General features: G+C 45.2%; 2 protein-coding genes across 6 annotated transcripts in view; one reads left to right on the top strand and one right to left on the bottom strand.

Moving 5' to 3' along the window:
• Window positions 1–205: 205 nt before the first annotated feature.
• LOC125948336 (uncharacterized) lies at window positions 206–23,398 on the bottom strand. Its single transcript, XM_049674279.1, has 8 exons — window positions 23,225–23,398; window positions 21,279–22,369; window positions 10,597–10,717; window positions 3,617–4,320; window positions 2,150–3,176; window positions 1,828–1,981; window positions 1,026–1,748; window positions 206–956 (listed from the first exon to the last, which is right to left on the bottom strand). Exons 2-8 carry the CDS (start codon window positions 21,294–21,296, stop codon window positions 326–328), a joined length of 3,378 nt encoding a protein of 1,125 aa, XP_049530236.1. The 5' UTR covers window positions 21,297–22,369; window positions 23,225–23,398; the 3' UTR covers window positions 206–325.
• A 3,384-nt stretch (window positions 23,399–26,782) lies between these two features.
• LOC125948337 (catenin alpha) overlaps window positions 26,783–27,532 on the top strand; it is a 6,309-nt gene continuing 5,559 nt past the window's right edge. For all 5 annotated transcript variants that reach the window (XM_049674285.1, XM_049674281.1, XM_049674280.1 and 2 more), the window contains exons 1-2: window positions 26,783–27,008; window positions 27,088–27,532. The exon at window positions 27,088–27,532 is cut by the window's right edge and continues 454 nt beyond it. In XM_049674285.1, the coding sequence (XP_049530242.1) occupies window positions 26,855–27,008; window positions 27,088–27,532 (599 nt within the window). In that variant the 5' untranslated portion in view covers window positions 26,783–26,854. The remainder of the gene's footprint in view (window positions 27,009–27,087) is intronic.

Here is a 27,532-nt window from a genome sequence, read left to right as displayed (position 1 = left end):
CCATTCCAAATTACGACTAAAATATGTTTTTCAACAATTAAAGACAATCTCCAATGTCACAAAAATACCAATCGAAAACAAACAAAATAAATATTTGAAAAGATAATTGAAAACAAGAGAAAATGGATATCTTCCAATACTACCCCACAATATGTATGGACTGCATACATAATCAGTAGACTATACGACAAAAAAAAACGTATCCAACCAGTTAAAGATGTCCTTCCGCAATCGATCAACTGCTATCTCCAACATCATCACTACCGTCAACATCCCGAACTAGGCACGATGATTCTATTCTCGCCAACAAACGGATGCAGCAGATTTAGCATACATCATTGGCATCACCCCCGGCACTACTGGCACATGTCTTTAGATTAGTAGCATTACCGTTGTTGTGAATGCTGGCCGAGCTTAGGCTGTTGATGGTAACCGGGCTGCTGCTGTTGCCATTGTTGTTTCCTGTACTGTTGCCGAGTCCATTGCATGAAGGGGAAGGTGATTTCAATGAATCACGGTATCGCTGCTGCAGCAAACTCAAACGGCTAGCTTGTTGTTGCTGTTGCTGTTGCGATTGATACGGTTGATGATGACCAAAGTACCCCCCACTACTACCATTTCCCGTATTTCCACAGAAACCAGAACCGTGATGAGGATGATGGTTGTTCGCGTGATGATATTGGTTGTGGGATGCGAGTGTCGAATTTGGCTGATGATGACCTACCGTGCCTCCGCCGCTGTTATTGAAATGATGATGCTGATGGCCACCGTTATGGTAGGTGGCATGATCGAAAGAGTTGCTCTGCTGGTGATGCGAATGGTTGTTTGCTGTCTGTGATGACTGTGGTCCAACACCGATGATCGTAGTCGATTTGGAATTTCTCGTCAGTGGCTTATGGTTCTGTAGCTGCGCTTCTCGATTATGTTGAAACTGCCAACACGAACGGCAGAAATATCTGTACAAGGGGAAACGGTTTCGTGTGTTATGCTTATTGCGATCAAATCGAACTCTACAAAACTCTAACCTGAAGCACATGATTTCACGACAAAAGTATGGTCCGTGTTGTACCGAGCACACTGAGCACAGGGAGTCTTCGAGGTAGGGATCCACTTGCAGCTTCTTGGTGAACTTGGCGGTCCGAATTTCTATAAAGGCTGCCACAACCGCCTTCATATAGGAGCGAGAATTGTTGAACGTGACGCGAGCCGACCCTAGCGGATACTTGTACTTATCCGTATCGATTCCCACGTACACAACACCATCAAACAGATCGTTCATAATCTTCGCCAATCCTTCCGCCGTAAGCTGACCATGCAGTGCCCCAACGAACACCGTCTTGGCAGGATCGAGTTTTTGTGAGGCCGACTTAACATAGTTCGAGTCCGCAATGTTCCACGGAATCACTTCAACGTCCTTCGATTTGATACGCTTGGAGGATATCTTGAAGTTAATCCGCGCGCCTGCCGGTGCTACAGGCTTGTTCATACTAGACATCGACACCAGCTGTTGCGAGGACGACGCATCGTCACATATCGTGGCGTAATTGTTGAGCGAGTTGGTAGATGAAGCACTATTCAGCGTACGGTTGGAGCCGTAATTGTTGCTTGCCATGCCATTTCCTCCAACACCAGGAGTCGTAAAGGTACAAGATTGTAGCAATGCTTTCACCTGCTTGTCCGATTCAAAGATGATGTAAACGTAACCTTTCGGTTGTGTCGCTTGCTGTTCCTTGCCCGGCCATTCAACTCTGTGCAAAAGGGGGCATTTGGGACCATATATTACACAAAATGACCAACACATCATACGAAGCAATAAAAAAGACTTACTTTATAGAGCCGTATGGTTTGAAAATCTGCAGCAAAGACTGTTCGCTGATGTCCCAGGGCATTCCACCGAGAAAGATCTTACATGAGTATGTAACGGTCCGGTTTGACCGAGGTGGCAGTACACCGCTCCATGTGCAAGTGGCATCAAAATGTGCTGAAAAACAACAAACGAGCAATTTCGCGTTAACATTTTCAAATAACAACAATCGATTGTTGCGGAATCCTTTTCAATCGAAACGGTAACACCAAATTTACAGTATTATAAATTAATTCGTAACCATTAAAAAAAACTAGGAAGAAAGAAATGGTGATTGCGACTCACCGGCAGACGATCGGTGATATCGTGCGATCCGATCGAGGTTAACATCTCCATAACCATTTCCTCCGGGAGAACAGTTAGCCAAAGGTGATGTTGAGCCTTGTCTCTGCGATTGTTGCAGCTGTTGTTGCTGGCCAGACCAACCTCTCAAACCCACATTGCTTCTGGCGGAAGTGGTCCCGCCACTGTTCATACCATTCAGGCCGCCAGCGTTAGACTGATTCACGTTACCACCGGTACCATAGACGTTGTTGGTCGCTGTCGTATGCATTGACTGGTTCAGCTGATTGCACTGCTGCAGTATGGCTTGCAGGTTGTTGAACGAACGGCAGGAGTCGTTGATGAACCCATTCCCGACATTGAGATTGCTCAAACTACCATTTCCACCATTAACACCACCACCACTTCCAAAATTGGATCCAGACGCCATCGGTTGTTGATGTTGCAGTGAACCGAGATTAGAGTATGCGCTGAACTGGTTCTGAAACTGCTGGTTGCTGTTTTGATGCTGTTGCTGCTGCTGCTGCTGCTCACCATGAGCAGCGAGATTGTTCTGAGAAGCGTTACTCTGATTAAGAGTAAGCATGTTTAGCATATTTATTAAGCATTTACTATCGAAGCTAAGTGGTGATTGAGGACGGGATAGTGGCTTATTGGCATTGGCAAACAATGCCAAGGAACTATTATTAGCAACACTATTTCCTCCCGTATTTGAGCCTCGCTCAAAACCGTCACAGCCTTCGATAGAACCAGTACCAGAGCCGCAATTCTGGTCGTACTGTTGTTGTTGCTGCTGTTGATGTTGCTGTTGATGCTGCTGTTGGTGCTGCTGTTGCTGCAGCAACAACTGGTTGTAGGTTTGATTGCGAATGTTTCTCGTATTTAGAGTTAAAGATGGAGGTGTCCCTGTGCCAGAGCTGGAACTACCAGTTGTCGGTGAGGAACAATCGAAACTAATGTTTCGTCGTCTGAGTTTTGTCATTGCTTCACCAGCACCACCGCCGCATCCTATCATCAGATCATTATCAAACTGTCAATTTCAGATGTACCAGGGACAGAAAGAACAAGAAAAAAAGTTAAAATTAAACAATTTAGGGATGGGGAAAGAAGGGAGAGTAAATACAACCACTAATACTGGCTATAAATAAGTGCAATAAGGTGGAAACTATTTTGGAATTAACGCTCATCTTGGGCAAATGGCCAGGGCCAAGCATGACATCGAAATAAAAAAGGGGAGAATAGAATCGAACATTCTTGCTTGTAGTGTTGTCTGTCAATAGAACTCGTTAACGTTCAACTTCACATCTACCTGGGAGCGCGTGTACTCTCCATTCCTCAGTTTCAGTTCCGCCTGACCCAAGGATGTTTCAATTCTTATTTCTTATCTGTTGCCTTGATTGTGTATCTGTCTGGTCACCATCCAAAATAAAGGGAAGAAAACGAACAAAACCGTCGTGTCCTCGAACTTACCCGAAACTCGTCGTAGCATCCAGTGCCGTTCGTATATACTTCCTCGCTTCCGTGTGGTCTGATTCCACCAACAACAGTTCCTCCGGGCAGGCCGCCATTCGGCGAGTAGAAGGCGTGAGCTGTTGGGGACTGATCGCTACCACTGCCCGCACCTCCACAGCTCACTCCACTGCTGCTGCTGCTACTACTGCTACTACTGCTGCTGCTGCTACTGCCGGTATCCCTGCCGATGCCAATTCCTACACCAAGTAAACCAGCAGCACCCGCCAGGTCCGGCGAATTCAGAGACGGGCTTTGAATCCGCAGGCTACCGAAGTTGAACGGATTCGCGGAAATGCCACTGCCAGACGTGTTGGAACCGGTGGTGGTAATGCCACTGCCTATTCCGCCACTGAAACCGATTGAGCTCAAGATGCTACTCGGACTGTCATCGTTCCCGACTACTCCACCACCTCCAACGCCCAGAGAATTGAGTGACGAAAATGACCCCAACGTCGAATGGGTATTCAGGTGCAGGCGGTGTGAGTTCGCATGGTGACCAGCACCTTGTAGCGGCGACTGCTGCAGCAACTGATGATTTGGGAGACCGGATCCGTTTTTCATCGACGAACCAGACGAAGAGCTCGTCATCAGCGAGGACGTGACCGAAGTCGGCGAAGATGCTTGCGACCCTCCGCCTAGCAGATCCGTCATGGACATATTGTCTGTGAAGGTGAGACGCAATACATGTACTCGTTATCTCAATACGAGCTTAGATAGAATGTTTAAAACGAAGAATCTGAAAAGGAACATTTTAGCTACAAATTTGCCATCATTCTTCTCCTACGTTTCCCGTACTTATTCCACTTTCCATCAATCAAGAAGGCCCTGTACACCTAGTACAGTATGCAACAGATGAATGGTTCCTAGTTGGCTTTGGAACAGTGCCATCATTGGTTGGTTGAATAATTCAAAATCAATATGTCTTTAAGCATATTAACCGAAAAAGCATCCAATGTGCAATTAACCTTGTAAACCCGCTTCTAGGACACGACCTTTTATCGCTAACCCTTACTATAGCCCAAAATAACGCAGCTCGGTGATGCTTCGCAAATCGAGGAGATTGCCGACCCATTCTGAGAGGACAACACACCAAAGGATACGAGCGCGCACGAACCCGTTTGTTTCAAGACATCTGGCAACCTCCCAATCCCACAAACAAAAGAGCGAGATGTACTCGTGGCAAGAAAGCAAATATAAAACTGCCAAAAGAATATAATTATTATCCAGATGCCCTTCCACAATTGCATCCACGCAATGCAAGGGAGAGAACAGCGAACAGCCTCTATTCGCGTTCCACAAAAGGAAGCAAACAAATCATCGCCTTCGTAAGTGTTTCCCCAACGTTTCGGTTGGTTTTCAGTATACTAACTCCATATGACGGATTGGGCAATGTGTGTTGGTTGACAGTCATAACGTATATAGTTATCCTTTGTATTGTACCATTAAGACATCCGCCAGCACTAGCCGGATTGGTCGCAAGAATGTGTTAGCTGGTACTGTATTCGCCGAGAATTATGAGCCCCCTTTCTCCAATACTGATGGTCCTATTTCCATTCCAGGCAAGATATGCTTCAATTTGTCCGCATTCGAAAAATGTATTATGTCTCCATAAATTAGGCAATGCCATATGCCTTCTTTAAAACAACCATTATACTTCCGATGGACAGATTATCGATGATAGATTGTGATTTACTTATATATGCTCTGGCTGCCGAAAACGTATAACCAGGCCGGAGTAAGTGTGCATCTAACGGACCTTCGCACGGCACTTCTTCGACGTACAATTTGACCAATTCACACTCAAATGGTCGGTCGGACGGACAACGGGCGGTTTCTGTTTCTATTTCTCTCTCTCTTTCTCGTTTTCCATTCGCGGCTCTTTCCGGCCCATAGTCTTATACTGGCGAAAAGTGTTGTTAGCACGATGAAGATACTTATGATGTCGTGGCCAGCGATGCGTGTATCCTAATAACGCAACCGTAATAACTATGAGTCGTCGTGAGCTCGCGCGTGCCAGTCCGAGGTGTAGAAGCGGAGCCGTCAGATGGAAAGAGAAAGAATGAGACACCCAAAAGGAATAGCTGCTCTCCGACACACACTGAATCCGCCGGCGCTACCACCGCCGCCACCGATTGAAGATGCGTCTGAGGTTCAACGAGTAATTAGGTGCTGGCGCGGCAGAAACCAAGATGATACACGAGGCCATTTCCCTCAAGACCGGTGAGCTCGGAAGCTCTGACTACGGTGTGACCACGCATAACACACTTCCACGTCACACGTCATGGGGTTTGACCACCTTCTGGATTGCTCATCGAACCACCCAACACCCCTCACTTCCGCGCAGCCCGCAGCCTTCCCTTTTCTCTCTCATCCTCTTCGTCAGGAACCAGGAAACACATGGAAGTCGGTGAGGCATGTGGCATGCCGGATTCCGACCTCATCATATTGTTGGTAAAGAGGGAAGAGATGATTGGAATTGGATCACCACGGAGCACCACCACCAGCTCCTAGCTCGGTATGAAATGTTTATTGGTCAAGCTTTTAACGTTTCTTTCTATTATCCATCTTTACGGATGACTCACATTTATAAATCCACTCGCGAGGTGTGCGATATCGTGCTCAACAAGGACTAGAGTTAGTCAGAGTCAATAATCTTGAACGAAAATCAGACAGAAAATCACAAAAAATAGCAGGTAACAGATATTTCATTACAGCAATCTTTTTCTTTTTTCGCCAAGATTTTTATAATGTTGTTCCGTTGTTTGTATAACAAAAAACAAACAATAGTACACACAATATTTCAGATATCGCGGAAAATTTGTCTCGGTAAAAACAATCGCTCCGACCGACATCATGCAAGAATGAGGAAGAGTTAAAATCGTCCGGGGCATATGTTTTGCAAGCTTCATCGTACAAGTTACAAGAGCAGGCAGATACAGCTGGAAAGACACGCTTGCTCACTGATCTGTACAATATGCGAGAAGAACAAGCAATGAACACTAGCGAAGTTGCAATCATTCTTGGCGGAAATCGCTAAGAAAAACCTGTTGCATGCAACATATTTCACTCGTCTGTGCTCAGACAAACTCAATCAGACGTACCTCGCTTATTTACGGTTAGTTGGGCGTTGATTATATGCCATTGACCAGAGCGAGCCATATTCTTCGATCGGCGGCCGCCCCTTAGCAGTAAATGCTCTCGAGAGGAGGCCGCCAGATACCACCACCACCTTTAAGCCTTGCCTTAGTTAGTTATGGGCTCAGACACGGCCCATGACGACACGGCATCCGTCCGTGGTTTGCTTCCGATTTCTGTGCGGCGCCCCTTACCCCCCTCCTGCGCACTGCACTGATACGCTCCTGTGCCCCTCGCCTGGTGCTGGAACTTCTCAATATCAGCTCAAAGCAAACCGTCTCGCTGCCCAACACAACAATTCTTTCTTCGATTTTCTTATGGTTTTTATAAACTCCTATCAGCCAGTGACTGTGACGACGAAGAACTAGTAGACCTAGAGCTGGCTGCCTGCCTCACCCCTGGCACGTTCTTCCTGCCATATTGCTACCACTTCACAGCTCAGTAGACACAAGTTGTTGTACTGCAGCTAAAGAAGTTAGCCGTTCTGTCGTGCTGGTTCTGTGGCTACGATGGCAATAGCGGCAGCAAAGATATAAGAAGGAAGCTTGTCTGGAACCGGAACCGGAAGTACGGAAGGACTAGAAAGGAGGGGTGTAGCCAAACAGCTGCTATAACTATGACTAGACTCTGTTCGTACTAGAACACAAGCCAATGTAACGCGCATCGCAATGACATATGTTGTCTCAGGTGGACCTATTCAAGAGTCTCATTAAGAGTAATCTTGAGCGGGACCGTTTTTGTTCGCGTACAAGCAAAAGTATGAATACGGAGAAGACATATGGACTAACGTATCGTTTATCGATTATCATTGATCAGTGGAAGGGTATGGATTATTATGAGATCAATCGAAGAGGAAAGTGGAATCTATCTGGAGCTCATTACTTTAGTAGTTAATCGTATGCATCGAATGGATATTGAGACCTCTAGATATAATGTCTGAATCAATGTCTGAAGAACTACACACTATGGTTGGCTGTTGTTTGTGATATAACATAAGGATCACTCCAAAACAGTTTCAACTAAATTTAAGATCAACCATTTTTGATTGTTTCTTTTATCTCTCTCATTCAGCCGTGGTAACACCGCTACCACAGCAAAGATGGAGCTTCCTACGGTTGCCGTAAGCACGAGTGTGGTTACAAAACAACAGGTTGCTTTTGCCTCTCTGCGCGGTCATGACACCGTGACAGACACATATATACCAAACTTTCACAAATATTTATGATCAACTGTAAATTTGGGCGTAATGTGGAGAATGAGATTAATTATAAAATCACACAAACGCAGGTTTCATCTTCTTTTGACAGTTGCAGGCAGGCGGAGGGCACGAATCCGGAATATTTTCATCTTTCCCAAGCACATTGCACCGCGGTGGTGCTCGCGTATGGTTCTTGCAAAGGGGCAGAAGGAGCCTCCCTCATACAGTATGTTGATATGAATAATCAACAAACCGTGAAATCCATCAGCGGTGCGGTGCGGTGCGGTGTGCTGCGCTGCGGTGCTATACTCTAGCCACTCTCGCGAGGGCACATGTTCCATGAGCAGCACGCACCATGAAACGGGGAGGCTGCTGGCTGTTTCTTGCCAATCATATGGATTCATTTACGTTCGCGAAGGTTTTTAAAAAACTTTTCCTTTGCCACAATAATTACTATGATTCGTTCAGTAACAATGATCACGATCAAACCATTGTCCATGCTGGAGGATCGGTTCTTAGTTGATCTCATTAGAGCAATAAGTGTATTTAATGATCGTCTTTGTTTTGATGAAAAGTTTCTAAAACACATTAAACATTTTAATACTATTTTAACAACGATATCACCTACTGCCCCCCGACAAATCACTATGTTGTTTTCGTCGTTCCTACATCATCTCGCCGATTGGCCTGTTTAATAGATTGGTGATAGGATCTAAAACGTTCACCCGAAGTCTAGTTGGTAGAGATCTCGTGTAACACAAAAAAAACCCATGACACCGATCGACCTCCACGAAACGATGGAACATGATTAAGACTGCTGAAGGGCGTGCGCGGACACAGGTTACTCTCCTATGCTTGCCTCGAAGCAGTATGCGCACTCTCTTCGCGATCCATGATCGTTGTTGTGGATAGGGGTGTAACGGTTCACTTGCGTCGGTCCACTGCCGCGGATAAAGCTTGTTTTGGGTTCACTTGAGCCTCCTCTTTCTCCTTTGGGGGATACCCTGCCACATACCATTCTCGATACGCCACACCTTAGGCAACATGGAATTTAATAATTAATGGCATCCATGCTGTTTAGCGTCCAAATAGATACAAATCGCGTTAGTCAGTAAGTTTAGAACAATATTCATTTAATTTTGTACCTTAGCAGCTATTTAACCGTAGTGGCAATTACTTATAAATCTTCGGATCCAATTTTGTTTTCCTTACAGCAATTTTCAAACACAGCTAAACTCATATTTAAATTGATGCATAATGTTTTTGTAACGCAATCGCCTTTATATAACATACGAGGTGTACTCTTCTCTACACACATTCAACACACACACAAAATAAATTTCAGATTCCTTGCAAATGAACGTTGAACGATACACCAGCAACTGGATGGAAAAAAATCCGATCAACCCGAATGTGACTTTAAAAGAATGGTCGCGATTAAATCGTTCCCTAGCAAGCCACGATAAAAAGCACAAGTGACACAGCTATGACCAACGGAGTTATAAGCAATGTAAAACGAAACTTATCAAGACAAAATCTTTCCGTTATACATTCTTCCTTCCAACCAAGGAATCACTAAATATGTAATCCTCAAGAGAGCGCCATGAACCTCTTTTCCGGTAGCTAACACACGCTCACACACATTTTTTGCAAGGTTACGCGCCCTTACATGCCGCTAACGACGCTTACAGCAGAGAATAGCCGGCGACATGTATTAAAATTCTATAGGACACGCATGCATGCAAGAAACGAGCGACACTTCTAGAGGAAAATGACAAAAGCTATGAAATGGCAATGTGTTTACTGCCTAGCGGAGGACCCCTAACGTCAGCGCCACAGTGTCTTAGCGAATGTCGTACGTGCTACTCCAAAGGATGAACTTCTTTTTAAAAGTGTACTTCGAGACTTACAGCAGCCCCCCCAATAACATAAGTGCTTATCTAGAATTCTCTCTCTCTCCAAAGAGAAACAAAAAAAAACTAATTAACCAACAGATTTGTCGAGAACAATCGAAACGAAATCGATGATCTGCATTGCAGGATTATGTACTGCTTTCGCTTGTTGACCCCCCTCTATCCTACCCTTTTCTATTTTGTTTTTTCAACATTTAGAAGGCACAACATAGATAACTGTCCTAGTGTCAAGTGTTTAAAAAGTGCAATCAAGAACAAATTCTCCGTTTTGCATGGCGAACGTCGTATCGGCGGCATGTCTGATCTTCTTTGCTAGAAGGTGTTCTCTCTTGCCATCAGAGAAAAGTCATGGAAAACCTCGCCTGTAGGTGACGCCAGTAGCGAGCATTCGGTGGCGGAAAGCAGGCATTTTCATGAATAATAAACGAACCGCCATGAGAAATGGAGTCTCGTATACCACGACGATAACACATCCCCGACGGTGTCCAAGGACATGTGCGGTGACGCAGAGAAACACACTGAGTTTGCTATTTCATAGGATAGACATTTTACATTGTAAAACGTTAAAATAGTTAAAGTCCATTAACCATAGATAAAAGTTTGTTATATTTCGCCACTGTCGCAAACCAAAACCACCGGTGGCGTTACTAATGCTAATAAGAGATTCTTTTTTTCGACCCACGCATACGTACCTTCAATGATGATCTCATTGTTTTCCAGCAGCAATGAGTTGATGGAATGTTTCTGCAGAATATCCGGTCCCGTCAGCGATCTGGCAATGTCTGAGCTGGCAAAGTCCTCGTAGGTTGTCGTCTGTGAGTGGAAATGTGGATCGAAAAAAATGAAAACTGTATTAATGAAGGCTTTCGAGTGGAAACCAACCCCGTGGGGCTTTAGAGAACGCGCCATCATCTCATTAATGGTCGTCGGTCTTCTAACAGTTCGTCATTCTAACGGCCTAGAGTGAGCAACAATTAAGCAGTTTATTTAGTATTTCCTGTGCCGAAAGGGGGACACCCCACCATTGCAAGATTAACGAGGCAAGCATTCTTTTATGATCCAGGCGAGAGCGACGAAAGAACTCGCTCATCATTGGATATGAGGATAAGGATACAATAATCACCACGCGTTCACGCCACAAGCGGTCATTCACGTAAAAGGTCCCTCTTATGCGTTGATGGCGATGCTGTGGTGACAACTGCGATGCCACCGGAACAAGAATCCCATTGATATGATCTGACCTGCTGCTCATCATCCTACCAGCAAAGCATGCAGCAGATAGTGAATGACTAGTAAAAAGGTGAGGAAAGTGAGTAATTTCCCTAGGATTTTAAGCCGGATCTTCCTTTTTATTGCGATGAGCTTTGCGAGGCCGCTTTGCGGCTTTCAATTACGCAACAGTTCTGGACTCCAGCTAGCGGTGGTAGCCGTGCTCGAGCAACTCATCCATCCATTATCACAGAGCCGCGCCATTGCGCGGCGGTGGTTTGTGCTATTTGTTATTTTAATTTCCCAAAAGGAAGTACGAAAGGATATTCCGGCGGATGCTCACACTGACGGCACAGAAAGCATAATGCACAACCGAAGCGAGAAGGACGAGCAAGAGATCAGCGTAAAGGGTGTCCATCACACAAACTGTGCTTCGTGTGTCCAAGCGCGACGATGGAGGGATGTTGTTGTTCCGGTATGGCTGGGTACACCGTGGCACTTCTGCCATGCCGAAGGCAAATCATTCACTCAAATCATCTGAACAGTTTTCGTGCAAAACCAAAGTGAAGTCAAGGTAGGAAAAGTTTTTGTTCCCTATTTTGTTTATACCTTTTCTTCTCCTCTCTCACTCTCTCGGATGGTGAACCATGAATATTTACACACAAAGGACAGCATCATTAAAATTATCATCAGATTAACCACCAGGTTTGTCGTTCGTGCCCATTGTTCCGAATGCCATTTGGCTTTCATTTGTATATTCCCCGGATTCAATTGCATAGAGGATGGATTACAGTGGCAATCAGCTATCATTGCGGGCACTATCAAGGCTATTTTAATGTTGCATAAATCTTGCACCTGATATAATACCTTTTACGAATTTGTACAGAACTTCTTCTGAAACATCTTCAACATCGAAGTTGGAGCATTTAACAACGTGGTTAGGGTGAAATAAATATGAATAGGAATAATAAAATCCACAACAAACCATCATTTCAACTGTCTATTTCATTTTGTCAATTGGAAAGGATGCAGGAGCAAGTTTTTGAAAATCGTTTTCTTTGCGGAACTAAAAGTAAACCCTGTTATCCTTAATACACGATAACATTATCGATGCTACATATCTAATGAGTTCGAACTAATGCGTGCTAAAATAGTTTAAAAACGGTCTCCAGGGCCTTCAAGATTGAGAATGAGATTTAAAGAAATGAGATAAAGTTGTTTTTAAATCATTATCTAGCTGATCATCTATCGTAGGCATTCGCAGCGGGCTCTGTTCCTGCTCTTCTTCGCGAAGTTGCTGTGAACATTTACGAGACAAATAATGCTACTGAAAAATTGTAAGTTTCTGACAAGCGCACCGGTTTACAAGCTTCTACTTTCTGCTTCCACCATCAAGATGGGATGCACCACACACCAGGAGCACTACCGCTGGCATACGGTAGAAGATCCGTTTCTAGCCAAAGAAAGGCCTCCGATGTCGTGTCTTTTGGAACCTGCGCCAAACGGACTGCGGCATGATGATGTGCGACAGTTGGAATGTGGCATTCGACTGGGATAGAGAAGGATGAGCGAAGGGGTGAGGGAGCGGGAGAGGGGTAGCGTTGACAGCCCGACCACAGAAACGAAATGGACAAACGAAAGAGAAATCAACGAGGGAAACAACGAGGGGACGCGCGGATCCGGACAACGGGAGAGCCGAATACATTTCTTTTGCATTTCCTGCTGGGAGAAAACAATGCTACAGCAACAATGCGCGTAGTAGATTGTCTTCGACACTGGGTAGATATCCTTCATGATCCCCTCTTCTGTCCCTGGCAGAAGGCAGTTGACGTCATGGAAGGTATATGCTGCTTTACATCCAACTCCGGTGCTACTCCTTCCTCTCGTCGCATCCCGCTAGTCCCGACCGTTGGTTCTAGCCGTCGTCCCTAACTCTCTCGACAGCTGCTGTGCAGTGTAAAGTCAAAGATAACGTAACCCAACCCATCTTGGTATCCAACTATTTAGGCTGAGCGACGGTGTTATGAAAGTAAGTCCATTTTAATAGTATAACACAATACCTTTTCATTAAAAAGAATAACATTAAATCTGTAATGATTTTCTTCTTGTATATTTAAACGGTAACCTTGTTTATATCACGTAGGTTATTTATGCCGAATTGATACTGTACGTCAATTTATATTGAACAGTATAAAATTCTTTTAACCCAGGAAGAATGGGACGCTTTCACAAATCGATATTAATATTAATTATGATCCCGAAATACGACAGAGCAACCACTGATATTCCATGTCGCCGGATGTCTTCTGAATCCAACGGAGCATAGACATACCTCTCCTCTTTACTCGATTGAATGCATGAACGGGTGAATGGACCTGATACTACCAAAAATGTCCCTGCCCTTCAAAAGGGTAATCTCCAAAACCCACATTCTTTACCACAAATAAGGTACGTTACCAACATGTGCTCGACGGCCAGCAATATAAGGAACACAACCATCTGTTCAGCATCGTGCAGGCCAATCGCAACCTTACATAGTTTTGCATATTCCTTTTGTATTACGGCAAAGCCTTTATAGCAAACCGCCGGACTTTCACGTTCTGAATTTACTGAACATAATAGTTTCGGGTGTACGTGTACGACCGATGGATTCCTTTAAATTATCTCTCAACAGTTGCGTCGTGCAGCTTTAATTCGCCAGAGGTAAAAAAGGACTCAAAGGAAACATCAAACACAAACACACAGACACATACTTACGCCCGATTCCCCACGCTGTTATGTATAGCAATGTATCCCGTGGGGCTCATCCCCGAGACATTCCCTGCCACATACTAGCATGACACCATTGACCATCCATGGGAATTGGATGATGGAAAACATAGAAGAATGCAGGCAAGAGTTATCAGCAGCATGCTCTCAGATTGTGTGGCATGGTGTCCGTGTGGTTTGGGGAAATATACGATGAGAGAGAGAGCGACTGAGTATGTGTTTGAGCGAACGGTTCCTCTGCTAGGGTCCTCCTCTCGGAAACCGGGATGTGCAACAGGTTGGCGTAAATGAGCCCTTTGCACCAAGTAGGTGCTGCCGAGAAGTCGATTTCTATTGAATTTATGAAGAAGGGATTTTAATGGCAAGCAACCATCATGTGCTTTTCTATGACTACATTGGTTGCAGTTATCACTTACACAAGGGGATTTTTTTTTGTTAAAATACACAACCTGAACTAATTATATTAAATATGCTATATTGAATTTCACTACTACTGTTACTACTGCTTTAGTTGCGACTTGTAAAAGTATTACACCGGGCCAAATCAGCAAATCAAAATAAACCGAAAAATCCATTTCATTACAAACGATCGCTAGACCAGATATGGCAATGCGTTGTTGAATAGTGTACTGTACTGCAAAAACCCTTTGAAATTGTTTAATTTAGATAGGTGTCATGTGTGGTACCCTCACGAAGAGTACACACAAAACACCGCAACCCCATGGGTTGCAACACTGAAACGTGAAGCTTTACCAGACAAGGCGAGACAAGCCAACACACAGCGCGGGATATATACATACTTCACTCCGTTCGCACGTTCACGGCAGCATACTGCTCAGCAATCTTAGCTCCACATACGCATATACGGCACGCGCACGCACGCAGCAAAACGACATCGTCAAATGGAGGCGCCACAATGTCATTCTCCCCGTTGCGTCGTACACCAGCCACCCAAACCTGCGGACCGTTAGATACTCCCCCCCCCCCCCCGTCTCCCCTTTCTACGCATTAGAATAAGAGGCGCGTGAAGGCACCTTCACCAGCGACATAGAAATTAACATTTTGTTACATTAACATTTTGTTACATTAACATTTTGTTATATTAACATAAATACTTATATGAAGTTTTATGTGATTAAACATTTTTTACGTTGAAAAACATGTAGTTCACTTTACTATATCCATTTTTCACTAATTGATAACGTCCACTAGGAACCTACATTTGTTATTATCCCGTTCTCTACTTAGACGAATGACGCCGAAAATAAATCGAATCACCTCTCGCCGTATTGACAGAGAACATTGCGGGTGTCTGGGCCCTTTAACCGATAGAGAGAAGGTGCTGGTCAAAGTTGATGCGAAATTGGCATCACTGCTTCCGAAGGACAGCGGCATATGGCGTGAAAGTTGTATGTCGCCGTACTTCTATATCTATCTACTTCATATCCTTGGTTACCGCCGCATGGCATGCATGGCTGATGGTATTTCCAATGAACACGACCCCTGCGCCACACGCACTACTCACACACACACACACTCGTAGATCTTCAGCTTCTATGTGTGTGCGCTAACCAGCTGAGCAACGATGCAGTGGACCTTTCCGGTCCCCCTGCGCTCATTCTCTCCTCTAATCCTTATCGCCGGCTTTCTCTCTCAGTCTCACACACATCCTTGCTTACGTACGAGAGCACGAGTGTGAAATTGAAATGGGCGCTTTAATGCAAATAACACTTTCTCTATTCCACGATTTCGACCGTCGCGACAGAACATTCGCGTTAAAGGAAACGAAAGGGGTCACACCCTGTGAAAATGGGAGCCCAAAGAGACCCAGGGACACCGGTTTGTTCGTGCGTCCGTCCGTCCGTCCATCCGTCCGTGAATTGCGGAAAATCAACAGCATTTGAGCAAAGAAAGGAAGGAAGGAAGGAAGGATGCAGAGAAGAGGAAGATCTCACGCCTTTCTGCAAACGGGACGACAACAACGACGACGACGACGTGGCCGCTCACTTTCTCTCAATTTATTTCAGAAAAGTGGACAATTTCCATTAAAGTCACATTCTGCCATTCTATCTTGACTGCATAGGACACTCGTCGCGCTGTGGTGGTGTCTCTGCTGTACTGCGCGCCGATGGTAGCGATAATAATGTTCGGCGGACAACTTTGGCCCTAGTGTGCCCCGCGCGTTTAGCAGCTTCGTCCTTATGTCCTTCGATTCCATCACCGGCTTCCCTGATAGTGAGACGGCGAGCCACCGTTCCTCTCGGTGCGCTGCTCGCGATTTTGCGTTTTCCGCAGAGAATGAAGATTTGCTCTTGGCGTACGACGATGTTTATTCTCTTATTCATTTTTTTTACTTTTTGCCAGAGAGATTTGGGCGATTGTTCTGCGGCAAAAGACCTTCATGTGTGTACGCCTTGACATTGGAAAAGGACAACTTTGGCTAATGCTAAATCGAGAGCGAGCGTCATCATCTTTACGATGCTGAAGGTAAACCGGGGTTAATTACGCGATCATTGATTGGTTGTATTGATTGCAGCGACCACTCTAAAGCCGCTCCAAAGAACAAGGAAGTGCATTGCTAAAAGGGGAAAATTAAGTTAAAGCGATGCTTTTAAAAAATAGAAACCCCTCCCCCGACGACGGATGCCCATTAGAGAGTGTGAAGGAGAAAAACACCATCGGTCTTCGATGATGACGAGAATCAATTATTGCCATGTAAAGGGGTTATCAGAACTTGCCCCTTTGCCATTGCCACACACAGCAGTAAATGTCATCGCACAAAATTGTCCGCAAAAATTGCAAAATTGTCCGTCTTTCTACAGGTGGTGAAAACACGAGTATAACTTTCACTTGAGCTTAACTGTCATGAGCTTATCGTCAACAATTCGTATTTACTGACTGGCAATATTTTATTTCAATCTTGTGCTAAAACCACGAATGCAACATTGCATTCTGTAACATTCATCAATGTACAATCAAAAGCTGGTACGTTATTAACATCCGAGTTTCCACGGAATTGATGTCAGTATTGAATTTTTAATATATTTTCTGCAAATCCGGACTCTGCTAATATTTTTCTTGCAAAGTTGTATTCCAATGTAACATTCACAAAAAAAATGTTGATAATGTCACCATGATGTTGCAAACATAAGGAATTTTGAGATCGATTTAATGTAAACCCCTGCTTAAGAAAACGATTTCAGCGCCATATAAATGAAAGGGATTTTGACAACAGCTTTCAGGGCGAATTTCCTGCCAGACTAAAAATAAGTGCAAGTTCTATATGCAAGGAACTTATTCCATGCTTACTGCAATCATACACACAATTTAGCCTGCCACTGCACTTTCCAGAGGAAGTGCGCTAAGTATGGCAATGGAGGCGCCTGGTTCGTTGTACGATGGCGAATTGCGAAAACAACCGATTTTGTATGTTGTATATTTCTGTTTTATTTTTCATTTATAAAACCTAGCTGTATGCTATAGGACATGTATTCCGTGCATTCTTTGCGTGAGCATTTTTCTAAATGCTATAGAGCCACAACAGCCACGGCCAAATTGCAACTATTAAAATCAGAGGCACCACTCTGATGATGCTTAAAAGATCACCGCATACCCTCCTTCACCCATTGTTTATTGGACACACAAAAATCCCTCTCGGCTGCATCCTAGCCTAGTCGCTGGACGATACTGTCGAACCTATTATTGCAGCCACTAAGTTGTTCTTCTAGTTCGCAAAGCTTAAAAAAGACACAAGATATGAAAAGAGTCCCTTCCCGCTACTTTCCGAAAGAATGGCGAAAAGAATTTAAAAAAAGAATGACGGCGCTTATGATGGTTGGCTTTATTAGTATCCATTCGTCAGTGCAACACCAAGTGGCGAAACACACTGATTGTGCTCAAATCGTAAAATGCCTACTATGAGCAACCACTCCAACACCATCCATCTACCAACCCCTCAAAAACAGATCCACACTTCACGTAATGGAAGCACGCCACAGATTCGTACGTCAAACGAAAATAACTACGAAAGCTCACACACCGTGACGCGTAGGTAGCATCATATTGTCTATTGTATGTGGCTTCATAATGTGAGGATCGACACGATTCCACAAAGCAAAACGAGAAGCCACGACTGTAGGGAAAAGGTAAAGCGACGAAGGCAGAATGTGCAACAGGATACTCAACAGTCGGAAGCGGTTCTTCCCGTTTGTCTTCCTGTATACGCAGCGTGCGCTGCCATTGCTGCTGCTGTAGTAGCGCTAGCTACTGGAAGATGTTGATAACGTCAATACCCCGGGTGCCGGGAGAGCTGGTGGATATGGGTTGTTGCCACCCACCATATCCCTCCCTCCTCTCTTGAGCTTGAGGCAAGATACAAACAAAATACCGAGAAAAGTGCAAAGCCGATGGAACACTAGCGAGGCAAGCTCTAGTGGCCGGCATGAGAGCACCACGGTACCGTTTAGATGGCAACGCCTTTATGCTGTTCGTGTGATGCCACCAAAACACTGGTGGTATTGCGCAAGTGATACATTCACATGTAGGCAGTTGGCTCTTTGGAGCATCACAATAGGCTGACGCTTTTACAGTATGTTAAAGTTGCAATTTAAAGAGTGAATAAAGGTTCTCTTTATTCTATTGTAACTAACTGTAGCATCGCCAACAATGTCCGTTTCTGTATGTTAAACACTCGAGTACCGTACTGTTTCAGGTGCAGTTTGATCATACAACCGAAAGACTCCAAGCGGCTTCACAAATCATACTCATACTCTCGACTCTCACACACATACACAGCACCCAGGGCTTATCACGGTGCTGTCAGTCAAGGGAAAAGAGGAAACGCGCTGTCCTATGCTCGAAGGTTTGACAACATGTTAAGGCCGATGCTCCAGTGCCTTACCGCTTGCAAATGCTGCACCCTCGCCCTGCTTCCAGGGACTCCGGTGACTTCCTATTTGTCCTGATTTCTCCCCTTGCCGCCTTTGCATTTACCTGACCTGACAGCGTGAAGTGGGGATGTGGATAGTGGGCAAACGCCTGACAGGTGAGAATATTTCTATTAACTCAATAAGCGAATGCGAATGCGAGCCGCTTTCGATCGAGCACTCCAAAGCCATACCTCTCCGGGATCCCCCCCTCATCATGGGTGGGATGCATGTTGGTAGATTGTGCGCATCGGAACGTTGGAAAACACACCTATATGAATACTCTTTTCTTGCTGCTGCTCTCCATCGGACTAGGACCAAGCAATGTAACTGGGGTTACGTTACTGCACATTCAGATGAATGTACCTTGAATTCTCTCTTCTCTGACCACAGGACGAGTGACGAGCGTAAGCATGCGGATTGGAGAATGTACTAGTAGTATGCCGTACTACTGAATACAAATAAACTTCAAGCTTTACATGCGATTGCTAAACTAGTTAAACTGATTAAGAGTTTCTGATTTTATTCGGTTTTGTTGTACAATTTACGCTACCGGTTTTATTGCAGCTGGTATGGCTTAGGGCATTGTGGTTAGTCTCTGAGGTTTGCAGAACCGACCAATGCATACCAGTATCGTTGTCCGGAACTTCCTGGAGCCTGGACGGGGGATATATATATCGTTTAATAAACATTGCTAGTGAGCTTATCAGTGCGAAGAGTCCAAGATGTGGCCTACAAAACAAAAACTTTCTTTTACAACTTAAAATTCAACCAATTTCCTCCTAAACCAACCACCCGCACTCGCCACGCAACTTTCTCTCAGGTCAAATGTGGAGAATGTGTGGTCATAAAAAAGCCACAAGCCATAAGGTTAACGGCTGTAACATTTTGAGATCCATCTTCGCATTCATTAAGCTTTCTCTTACAATTATAAAATATTATTTATCATGCGCGTGTGCATGTCCCGTTGGTCGACCTCATTTGATCCGTCACCTAATCTCTGTATTTTCGCTGTTCCTGAGAAAAAAGAGTTGGAGCCCCAACATTCTGATTTCTATTCTACTCTATATCATACGCCAGAATGTTTCCTGTTTGCAGCAGAGGGCATATTTCTACCCGCCAGACGCTTGTGTCACTGTTCCGTTATCTGCGGAGCAGGCGACGCAAGAGGTCGTGTCGTCGCGGATCGTAATTCACACGTCGTTGCGCCGCGTAGGTAACTTTCGGACTACTTTTACCGCTTTGCCTCGGACTTTTCGTGGCAACGGTAAAGTACGATCCACCACAAGACAACAAGTCGCTCCCCGGTCACTATTGGATGCTATTAAGTTTTGTGTGACTCACAAAAAAAAACCTGCTTTGGAATGAAATATACATCATTAATATAGAACAGCAGACTGAGGGAGGATAATGCATCTAGTAACAAAGTTACATGTTACACGCATACGCCTAAGAAGCCTTGTATAGGAATGTCTTCGTTCATTTACTCGTTTGACGAACTATCGCCTGTGCTCTGACCAATGGTTAGATTTTTCGTGCGTCACCGATGCATAACTAGGTGAGAGGTGAAGGGAAACCACCGAAATATCGCCGACGAGTTTGGTGTAAATTGTCATAAATTTAACGCTCAGCCGAATGTTCCAAAAACTACTCGCAAACACACATCCGAAACGTAACATTTTTAAGAGCTGATACATCTCAATCGATAACGAGATCGTAACACTATGGGACCAACATAACAACGAATAATGAGTAATGTTGTGATGAGCATTGCGTTATTTCAGAAAGCTGAAATTTCATACATCCGCCATTTCAAATCTCAATCGACAACAATCGCAGAGATGTAAATTCAATAAATAAGCGACCGATTTTCTGCCCCTTTTGATAGCTGATGATTTTGGGTTTGTAATTTATCAAGGCAACAGAACTGAACGATCTCTACCAAAAATATGACCTTCTATGCAGTGATGTTGCCGTTGGATTGTTCCCGGGGGATTCATTCATGGTTTCGGAACAAAACTAAACAAGATTTTACACACTGGTGATCGTTACATAGCGTAAACCCGATAATGCATATATGCCCTAGAAGATTGCGTACCCAGAGGTAAATTGCAAGGCAATTCCCCGAACTTGTGCTGCCAGTACTCGAAGCCATAAATCGATATGGGCAATCGATCGCCCAAATTAAAGCCCCTTTGTCTGGATTGTAACCGCCGGGGTGTTGACTGAACAGAATAAAGAAATTGATGGTTTTCGTTTCCGTCGTTTCCGATAAGAGCAAATTCGCAGAGAAATAATCAACGGAACTGAAATAAATAAAACATCCGACGGAAGAAGAAAGAAAGCCACCACGTGGCAAATTGTACACGTATACAAAGGAGGAAAGAGCTGGGAATCCCGTGCCGTGGCGAAGGTTTCAAATCCTAACCCTAAGCGCGGCAGCGTAAAGATGAGTAAATAAACGGACTCACCTGTTGCAGGGAAGGCATTTCAGTGCAGCGGCTCTCGCAGTTCAACGGAATAATCGTCGTCGTCTTCGTCGTCGTCGGCAGCTCCTGCTGATTTTTCCGCCGTGCTTTTAGTGTCAACCGCGATGGGGGATGATTGGGGGTGCTCTCTCTGCAACCACGTTTTCTCTTGTTCGGTTGAACAACACGCACACTCTTCTGCAGGATAACGTCGAATGACACAAACACACGAACAGTGTGTAACTGCGATGATGATGTTGGTAAATCAGCAGCCACAGGAGCCGAGGATGCAGGAGATACGAAGGACCAATTTTGAGCCTAGGAACGCAGCAGCCTACTATCGTAGCACCGTGATGTTATGTAAATTGTCCGGCAGGAGTTCTGTGACCGCGCCTCGTTCTCTCTTTCTCTCTCTCTCGCTCTCTGCGCCCTTGGCACGCGACCACAGGTCTAATTGCTTTTTTGATCTGGTGCACCGGCGGCTTTACATGTACCGCATGATCCCCTTATCGTCGCAATTGGCCATTCGGTGATATCATCCGTTGGTTTGCTACATCCGCATCGAAACGAGGAACAGGATCGTTGGCGTCATCTGGGACCGCGGAAGTACACACCCGATATCGGACGGGGGACAGAAAGGTTTTCACTGCCACCGATACTGAACACCGCAGACGCTCTCACCTTACTCCGGCAAAGACTCAACTCAAATGTACGAAAAATAACAAAAGAACCGCATTCGCTTTACATCCGAACGACAACACGCCCCATCTGCTTCTTCCAAGAGCGACAGGCTTTCAAGTTTGTGAACCGCTTTTCAACTTGTTTTTTTTTTTTTCTTGCGGAGATCCGTAGGGCACGAGCACAACGAAAGATTGTTGGTAGAAACACGCACAGCTTCAGAACACACTACGCATACACCACATAAGTATCGTGTGGACACACGGGGGATTAGTATTCATAGTTCTACTTTTCTTCCTTTTCATTACATCCTTCTTTCCGACGGGCGTAGAGTTTTTCGATAGTTTTACTCGCTCGCGGTTCGCTATTCTTCTTCTACTCTGCAAGAACTCTTGGGCGTCTGTGGATGTCACAAGCTAGAATGATGAAGAAAATGTATCAATTAATGCCATAGAAGATAACGCGAATAAAGGAAACTATTGACTATAATTCCGTTTCTAACTTCCCTAAGGACGGCAATCTAGAACCGACACCCGACCGCACGTGGTGGTGCCATAGAATTCCACGAATCAAGCAGCAAAGGAACGAATACACACGCACAGTTTTTTGTGCAGACAAAAAAGCCGGCGCCCGGAAGCCGGTAGGTATAACGCAAATACATTGAACCAGCACGACCGCGATCAACTTCGATCACAAAATGGCGGGTTTGATCGCAACCGGCGTTTAGGTGGCGTTGCCAGGAAAAAGTACGCGAATATTCCCTTGTCCTTTTGGGATTATGCACAATGTTGGTGTTGTTGTCAACCGAAACGTGTGCAACATTTATCAACCACTAGCTCTCTCCGCTCTTATCGGATAGTGCGACTGTGCCCCTTCACTAAACGCCAAAGCTGCAGCGAGAGCGGAGAGATAATGGCGAACGAAGATGTGTTCGTACTCGCCGCATTTCATTTGACTTCTTTTTGCTGATCCTGCAAAACTATACACGATGCCGGTTAAACATATATCTGCTCGCCAAGCCGAAATAACGCCCAAAAATTGAAACCTCGTGCACAGCGACAACAATAAACGCAAAACTGTATGTGGTTTGGGACAGGCACACTAGCAAATCGTAGCTTATCGATAGTTGTGCATCACCACACCCGTTACGCTAGTTTGCGAAAAGGATGTCGAACATCCTGGCCAAGCAACAGCCGGTTGCAGGCCATTCTTTCCATAAGAATGGTTCGTATTTAGTCTATTTCAGTGGATTCAAGTCGATTTACACTCACTCTGCTCTGACGACCAAAAAGTACACAAGAGAACCACCAACTAGATCACAAGAAAACGTCCGCTCCACAACGACGGTTACTACACGACACGCGTCCACCACCTTTACTCTGCGAAGTCTGGAAAAACTCTGGAAATCCTCTAGACTCAGGAAAACTCCAAGTTCAGCGACGACTGCTTCGCTGCACTCGTCCAGTCTTTTCTATCCATCTCGCTCTCGCGCGCAGAATCTTTCGCTTTGCTCTCGCTCCCAGGAATGTTTCGGTGTGCGTGAGGGGTTTCGTACCCAAGAAACAACCCAACAAACAAGAAACAAGAAGCCAAAGTTGAAATATTACAAGGTGCCACAACCCTAGCAATCGAAATTGAAATATTACAAGGTGCCACAGCCCAAGAAACCGAATAGGAAATATTGCAAGGCGCCACAATCAACTACAGAATTTTAGGGCTTATAATGGTGAGGTGATATCACGGGGACGTGTTCAGGTGATAATTCATTTGGTTCATTTTGGTGTTCATTATCGCCTGAGGGAACCATCCAGGTGAGTCCAGTTTTGGTGGTGACAGCGAGCGTTTTGTTCGCGGAAATAATCAACGATCCTGAATAGGCGGTGCCAGACGGGGCGTAAACTCTAGCGTAAACGAAAAAATTAATGCCAAAACGGTTTCGTTTAACCCTTACACGCTGTCAAATTGTTATACGTCCGCGGACATTTTCGCTGAACCCTTGACGCTATCAAACGCTCTATTTACGAAAATGTAGGTTCTTTTTTGTATTGTTTTTGCATTTTTAATATAAATATAACAGCAACAGCAACAAAATCCGTAAAAACTGCAAAATTTATTCGGAAATTACCTTCTGCGGCCAAAATACAGATCTAAACAATACGTTTGACATTTCGATATAAATTTTGGGGTGCGTACCCCTGCCACACGAAGCGTAAACATTTTGGCATTAATTGGAAAATTTACGCGTAAATTTACGCTCCGTCTGGCAGCACCTAATGAGTCGGAAGGTCTCGATGCCCGGATCAAGCCGGCAATAGGCGTCTCTTGATATGTATGAAAGAAAAGTATGAAAAAATCGTCTTTGAGTTGTTCTTTAGTAATTAATATGAGTTTGTCTTTTTAGTAACTATTTTTGACAGCCAGCTCGAGCGAAAAAATTCCACCGTGCCTTGAAGTTTCAGGAATAGAAATCGCCTCCCCGGTATATGCACCAAAAATTCTGTAGTTGCTTGTGGCGCCTTGCAATATTTCCTATTCGGTTTCTTGGGCTGTGGCACCTTGTAATATTTCCTATTCGGTTTCTTGGGTTGAGGCACTTTGTAATATTTCAACTTTGGTTTCTTGTTTCTTGTTTGTTGGGTTGTTTCTTGGGTACGAAACCCCTCACGCACACCGAAACATTCCTGGGAGCGAGAGCAAAGCGAAAGATTCTGCGCGCGAGAGCGAGATGGATAGAAAAGACTGGACGAGTGCAGCGAAGCAGTCGTCGCTGAACTTGGAGTTTTCCTGAGTCTAGAGGATTTCCAGAGTTTTTCCAGACTTCGCAGAGTAAAGGTGGTGGACGCGTGTCGTGTAGTAACCGTCGTTGTGGAGCGGACGTTTTCTTGTGATCTAGTTGGTGGTTCTCTTGTGTACTTTTTGGTCGTCAGAGCAGAGTGAGTGTAAATCGACTTGAATCCACTGAAATAGACTAAATACGAACCATTCTTATGGAAAGAATGGCCTGCAACCGGCTGTTGCTTGGCCAGGATGTTCGACATCCTTTTCGCAAACTAGCGTAACGGGTGTGGTGATGCACAACTATCGATAAGCTACGATTTGCTAGTGTGCCTGTCCCAAACCACATACAGTTTTGCGTTTATTGTTGTCGCTGTGCACGAGGTTTCAATTTTTGGGCGTTATTTCGGCTTGGCGAGCAGATATATGTTTAACCGGCATCGTGTATAGTTTTGCAGGATCAGCAAAAAGAAGTCAAATGAAATGCGGCGAGTACGAACACATCTTCGTTCGCCATTATCTCTCCGCTCTCGCTGCAGCTTTGGCGTTTAGTGAAGGGGCACAGTCGCACTATCCGATAAGAGCGGAGAGAGCTAGTGGTTGATAAATGTTGCACACGTTTCGGTTGACAACAACACCAACATTGTGCATAATCCCAAAAGGACAAGGGAATATTCGCGTACTTTTTCCTGGCAACGCCACCTAAACGCCGGTTGCGATCAAACCCGCCATTTTGTGATCGAAGTTGATCGCGGTCGTGCTGGTTCAATGTATTTGCGTTATACCTACCGGCTTCCGGGCGCCGGCTTTTTTGTCTGCACAAAAAACTGTGCGTGTGTATTCGTTCCTTTGCTGCTTGATTCGTGGAATTCTATGGCACCACCACGTGCGGTCGGGTGTCGGTTCTAGATTGCCGTCCTTAGGGAAGTTAGAAACGGAATTATAGTCAATAGTTTCCTTTATTCGCGTTATCTTCTATGGCATTAATTGATACATTTTCTTCATCATTCTAGCTTGTGACATCCACAGACGCCCAAGAGTTCTTGCAGAGTAGAAGAAGAATAGCGAACCGCGAGCGAGTAAAACTATCGAAAAACTCTACGCCCGTCGGAAAGAAGGATGTAATGAAAAGGAAGAAAAGTAGAACTATGAATACTAATCCCCCGTGTGTCCACACGATACTTATGTGGTGTATGCGTAGTGTGTTCTGAAGCTGTGCGTGTTTCTACCAACAATCTTTCGTTGTGCTCGTGCCCTACGGATCTCCGCAAGAAAAAAAAAAAAACAAGTTGAAAAGCGGTTCACAAACTTGAAAGCCTGTCGCTCTTGGAAGAAGCAGATGGGGCGTGTTGTCGTTCGGATGTAAAGCGAATGCGGTTCTTTTGTTATTTTTCGTACATTTGAGTTGAGTCTTTGCCGGAGTAAGGTGAGAGCGTCTGCGGTGTTCAGTATCGGTGGCAGTGAAAACCTTTCTGTCCCCCGTCCGATATCGGGTGTGTACTTCCGCGGTCCCAGATGACGCCAACGATCCTGTTCCTCGTTTCGATGCGGATGTAGCAAACCAACGGATGATATCACCGAATGGCCAATTGCGACGATAAGGGGATCATGCGGTACATGTAAAGCCGCCGGTGCACCAGATCAAAAAAGCAATTAGACCTGTGGTCGCGTGCCAAGGGCGCAGAGAGCGAGAGAGAGAGAAAGAGAGAACGAGGCGCGGTCACAGAACTCCTGCCGGACAATTTACATAACATCACGGTGCTACGATAGTAGGCTGCTGCGTTCCTAGGCTCAAAATTGGTCCTTCGTATCTCCTGCATCCTCGGCTCCTGTGGCTGCTGATTTACCAACATCATCATCGCAGTTACACACACGCTGCGAGAGCCGCTGCTCCGAAATGCCTTCCCTGTAACCGTTGACGGTTGAATTTAAATGTGTGAGTCGAGTAGTTCAATAAAATTCGAGCAAATCAATAGTTGAGCAGTCAGTACAAATCGAGCAGTTTATTTTGGCTACAACCCTGCTGTTGCGATGACTCATTTCGTGTGATTTTTTCTGCGAGGACAAACAAAAGAAATCTAGGGAATTGCCGTGGGTTGTAATATAATTTGTTGAGGCAACGAAAGATGGAAACGCTCTCTAACTTTGGCCAAGTGGCCCTAAAGTGGGACCCGAAAAACCTGGAAATCCGTACGATGTCGGTGGAGAAAACGCTGGAACCTCTGGTGCTCCAAGTAACGACGCTCGTCAGTACGAAGGGCCCGAGTAAAAAGAAAAAAGGTACGCAAAAAGAGGTGTGCCACGGTGCTCTACTGAGCTGCTATTGATGTTCTTGTGATTTTTCGTGATCGGAATGTAGGAAAATCGAAGCGGGCTAGTGCGCTGGTGGCCGCGGTGGAAAAGGCGACCGACATTTTCATCGAACGGGGGGAGCAGATTGCCTACGAAAACCCCGACATTACACAGGAGATGCTGTCGGCCGTGGAGGAGGTCCGCAAGACGGGCTCGGCGATGAGCGTTGCTGCTCGCGAGTTTTCCGAAGATCCGTGCAGTTCGCTCAAGCGCGGAAACATGGTGAGGGCGGCGCGGAATCTCCTATCGGCCGTAACTAGGTTGCTCATTCTCGCCGATATGGTGGACGTGCACTTGCTGCTCAAATCGCTGCACGTCGTTGAGGACGATCTCGACAAGCTGCGCAACGCTTCGTCTCAGGACGAGCTCATGAACAATATGCGCCAGTTCGGTCGCAACGCCAACGAACTGATCAAACAGGCCGCGAAGCGACAGCAAGAGCTAAAGGATCC

The sequence above is a fragment of the Anopheles darlingi genome, chromosome 2 (genome assembly GCF_943734745.1).
Source record: "Anopheles darlingi chromosome 2, idAnoDarlMG_H_01, whole genome shotgun sequence".
NCBI lineage: Eukaryota > Metazoa > Arthropoda > Insecta > Diptera > Culicidae > Anopheles > Anopheles darlingi.
Note: the sequence above shows the minus strand (reverse complement) of the source record. Positions and strands in the feature narration are given on the sequence as shown.